This window comes from Nannospalax galili, unplaced genomic scaffold, assembly GCF_000622305.1.
Source record: "Nannospalax galili isolate Female #2095 unplaced genomic scaffold, S.galili_v1.0 scaffold1203, whole genome shotgun sequence".
NCBI lineage: Eukaryota > Metazoa > Chordata > Mammalia > Rodentia > Spalacidae > Nannospalax > Nannospalax galili.
This window is the reverse complement of record NW_008349001.1, coordinates 53,630-58,538: the sequence shown is the minus strand read 5'-3', so window position 1 is coordinate 58,538 and position 4,909 is coordinate 53,630. Positions and strand designations below refer to the sequence as shown.

General features: G+C 40.8%; 1 protein-coding gene across 1 annotated transcript; it reads right to left on the bottom strand.

Moving 5' to 3' along the window:
* Positions 1 to 1,536: 1,536 nt before the first annotated feature.
* Positions 1,537 to 2,692, bottom strand: LOC103744418 (olfactory receptor 10A4-like). The gene is given in 3 exon segments (XM_008846156.1): positions 1,537 to 2,150; positions 2,153 to 2,499; positions 2,646 to 2,692. Coding segments are annotated over 2 exon segments (957 nt in total). The 5' UTR covers positions 2,496 to 2,499; positions 2,646 to 2,692.
* Positions 2,693 to 4,909: the final 2,217 nt, after the last annotated feature.

Sequence of the window (4,909 nt, the reverse complement as noted above, 5' to 3'; positions counted from 1 at the left end):
GCAGGAAATACACTCATACACATAAAATAAAAATAATAATTTTTTTAAAAAATTTACCTTATCTAAAACTTTGTCAATTATTTCTCATATTTTTTCAAAAGTGAGAGATTTCACACTTTATTTATTTTTAATTTTTTGGTTGAATTTTTGCAAGTTTCATACAATATAGTTTGATGGTGTTTAGAACCCCTCCCTTATCTTCACCTCCTCATACTGCCCCACCCAATTTAATGTACACTCATATATAGATATATATAGAGAGAGATATAAATATAGATATGAGTGATACAGTCTACAAAGTCTGATTTGTGAACCCAAATGTCCTTCATGGTGAGCCCATCCACTGGGCCCACCAGAGTTCCATCCCTATAAGACACTGTCTCTCCCTATAAAGTGTGTATCCTTGCATAAGACTCCTATACTGAACCTCACCCACCCCCAGCAGAACTATTGGAGACTGATTGTTGCTGGGTGAGGTTGAATATGCTTTATATATGATCTCTAGATGGGCTGACTAGATTCCAGTCGACAAATTTATGCTGAAGTACATCTGGGTACAAATGCTTGACTGAATGGGACTTAACGTGTATGGCAGAACACCTGGTGGTGGGATGGGGACATGGATGGGGGATAGGATCTAAATTTGATTAAGAACTGTTGTATAAAATTACAAAAGCTCAATACATTTTTTAAAAAGACAATGCCTCTCCCCCTACCAGCAACCATCAATTGCCAAAAGTTTCTTAGGTTGGTTTGGGATTTCTTGCTCACTTCCCGTGACAATGCTGGGATTTTTATATGGTTTGAGCTTGCGTAGGATTTGTGCATGCTGTCACCATTGCTGTGACTTCATATGAATAAGTGACCAACTGTCTGGAAGACTCTATTTCCTTGTGTTCAGAGATAAGCATTCTGTGGTCTCTTGTTCTCTGCACATTGGCCAATTGTGAATTTTTGTGTTAATCACCACCTGCTGCATAAGGAAATACTCATTTTTTAAATGTTTTATAGCAAATAGTTCCAAAAGTTTAGTTTGCTTTATTGGAATGTTTACATATTTTAGGTATGCAGAATTCACAAAAGAGTTATTTAACTCTGGATTATATACATTTGAAGAATTTTAAGATCTTTTTTATGAAAGGGAATAATCTGCTTACTCAAGTTATTAAGAAATTAGGGACCATAAGAGAAAACTTGCATGAATGGAAGACTTCTCACAGACATATATCAGGGACTGAACAACAGCTGAGCATATGCAGGGGAAAACTTCAAGACTTTTGAGACGTAGCCAAGTGATTTAAATGTTATTCTAGACTAAAGTGTTTAGGTGTTAGACTCACCTAGTAACATTCTTTAGTAGTAAACATTCTTCAGAACTCGCAATTAGAAAATAATGTTGAGTTTGGAGATGAGTCCTAAATCATAGTGATGGTTATTAAATAGCTTCAAAAAAGACAGCCAAGGAGAACTTACCAGATTTCTTCAATTTGGCTGTCTGTGAATCCTTATCAGAGACTGGATTGGTCTGGTTGTCTGTTACCTATCCATGGTAAGAAACTTTCTCCTGCCCAGGGTTCTCCGTAATGCTGCCTTGACTTCCTTGTTCCATAAACTGTAGATGATGGGGTTCAGCATGGATGTCACCACTGTGTAGAAGATAGCCAGGTGTTTATCTGCTCCTGGTGAGTGGCTAGACTTGGGCATCAAATACGTGGTAGATGTTGAGCCATAGAAGAGTGTTACTACAAGTAGGAGGGAGGAACAGGTAGAAAGGGCTTTATGGCGGACCTCAGGAGAGGGCATCACCAACACTGCAGCTAGAATTCTGCCATAGGAAGCAATGATCAGTAAAAAGGGGCTGGAAATGCAGAGGACTGCAGCCACAAAGATCACAAACTCGTTATGAGATGTATCTCCACAGACCAGTGCAAGGAGAGGGGGAAGGTTACAGAAGTGGTTGAACTCACAGAGGCCACAGAAGTTCAAGGAGAAAATGAAATTGGTCTGCCCCAAACCTACTATGCATCCCATTCCCCAAGACACCATGGCCAGTTGGGCACACACCCCACAACCCATTCTTGTCACACAGTGCAGTGGGGCACATATGGCCATGTAGCAGTCAAAAGCCATGGCTGCCAGGAGACAACAGTGATGCCAAAGAATATAAAGAAAAACATCTGTGTGGCACAGCCCTCCCAAGAGATCCCTCTGGCCTCACTCACAAGGCTCTGGAGAATCTTAGGTATGACTGAGCACGTGTAACCGATCTCCAGGAGAGACAAGTTGGCCAGGAAGAAGTACATGGGAGTGTGGAGGGCTGGGTTCATCCAGATGGCTAGAGTGATAAGTACATTGCCAGTCAGGGACACCAAGAACATGAAGAGCACAAGGGTGAAGAGGAGAGAACACTCTCCATGGACCTCAGAGAACTTGGCAAATGCAAAGCGTTTGACAAACATGCTGTTCTCCTGCCACAGAGAACAGTTGAAACTCATTTCCTGGAACAGAGAATAGCAAACCATCAGAAGGCTCCTTCAGATGAGGAAAGTTATTTTAAGTCTTGTGTGAATGAAAGTATGTATATACATGTGTGTGGGTTCATCTGAGTGTGTGTAATGTATGTGTATAGGCACAGTGTCAATGACAGGTGTCTTCCTTGGTCCTTCTCCACCTTACTTTTTGAGACAGGGTCTCTTAGTGAACCTGGATCTACTTGTTGTTTTCTAGACAGGCTGGTCCTAGGATCTTCCTGCATTTGCCTCCCAATATTGTGGTTACAGAGAGACTGCATCTTTCAGCTTTTACATGGATGCTAGGGATCCAAACTCAGGTCCTCATGCTATGTAACACAAGAAATGTACCCATGGAAACATCTCAGTTCCTCATTTTATTACTTTTAGAGCATAAGTTAAATTAGAGAGGGAAATTTGTTATGTGGATTTTTACAATTCAGAAATCTCAAATATCACCATTCATCCTCACAAGGCTGACAAATAAAATCATTTTCCTATTTTCCATATCATGTGATTTGTCCAAGATGGACTTAGTTTCTAGGCACTAAAAGGCATATCTTGTAATCCCAGTATTGGGATGGCAGGGGCAGAAGTCTCACTGTGAGTTCAAGGTAGCTTGTGTTAAGCATGATATTGTGGGCTGGAGAAATAGGGTTAAGAGCACTGACTGTTCTTGCAGAGGACCCAGGTTCAATTCCCAGTACCCACATGGTGGCTAACAACCATCTGTAACTCCAGTTCCAAGGGAATCTTATGCTGCCTCCTGATATCTGCAATGGTGCACTTATATGCATACACATAAAATAAAAACAATAAAATATTTTTAAAGAGTGATATTGTCTTAAAAACAAAGAGACGGTCCCTTCTCCCTTTACAAATCCCTTTAGCCCATTGCTAGAAGATAGTCTTTTCATATACATTTTCCTCACCTCATTGTAGCTGCCACTGACCTGCTGTCTTTAACCATGTGTTTAGCAGAATTTAACCCAGCCTGCTCTGAACTTAGTATTGTAGGTATTCAGGTTCAGCAAGGAACTAATTCATTTTTCCTCGATAAGCTTCATATTTTACTGAAAGAGAATTTAAACCACATCATAACCTTTCCAAAAGTTGGTAATTGCTGAATTTCATGATTAAAACCAGGGCATGTCCTGGTCACTGAACAGTTTATGTGAGGTGGTCAGAAAAGGCTCTTGAGAACTGAAGCCTGAGCTGGGATGAGAGAGGAGCAGCCCTGCCAATGGCACTACAGCACCACCATGGCACCTGCTGTCACAACTGTGCATACAGCTCAGGTGCACAGCACAGTAGCCTTGTCATCACGTTCATAGTTGTCCTTTATCAGAGCAAGTTTGCTTCTGGTCACTGAAAGTTAATTGAAAAACAGAGAGAGACTGGGTCTTGCTATGTGGCCCAGGCTGGCCTGAAACTTACAATTCCCCTGCCTCGGCTTCCTGAGGGCTGGGATTACAGATGAACCATTAAGCACAGATCATTGAGGCCCTTACATCCAGTCCTGCCAGGCTACACTTTTCTGTGCACACGGTACACATCTTTACTCCTGATCATTCTTGTACAGATTCAGGCTTCCATGACTGTTTTCCTGGAAGTTTTCAGATGCAGCACAGATTTGTCTCCTCTCTGGAAACTTCCTAACTTCTGCTTCCATTGCTCTGCACCAGTTAGATCCACGTTCCTGTGTCTTCTGTCCAGGCTGTAATTGCTACAACAGCACTTTACCACTCTGGTAAGGATTACTTGCCAGAGCCTTCCTGATCATAGCTCAGACAGAGTGTGGGATATGATGTCTTTATTTACTTTTGCTCATCATCACAACATACACCTCTACCTCTTGATAATTCCTCATGTGACAAGAAATGAAGTTTCAGTGTTTAACTTTACTCTCACTGCTTATAGATTCTGTCCATTGCTGTATCTTATATTTCCTGAAGTTCAATCTCATCCCGCTTGAAAAACCTCAAATGTAACAAATTTTTCTCTCAAGTTAATGATTATCAATAAGTTTGGATTCTCACATAGCACATTTTGAAATGTTAAATGTGCAAATGTAAATATACCGCATATTCCCAGAGCAGAGCAGGAATTCCCATCAGCCTGCTCTAACCTCCTTTTGCCCACTTGAGGTAACCATGTGTCACCGGGTCATGTTACATTATATGTGCTCAGATTACATCATTATTTACCCAACACTGAGGTTGGAAGATAATGTACACAAAACCAATGTGAGCTAGAGTTTCAAAACTGTTACATTCAGACATGCTACTTGTGTTCAGACAAACATATAAAATGTGTACATGTCACACACATGCACAAATACTCACTATATAAAACAATTACCCAAAGCAATATAGGAGGTTGTTTCTGGATTAGAATCT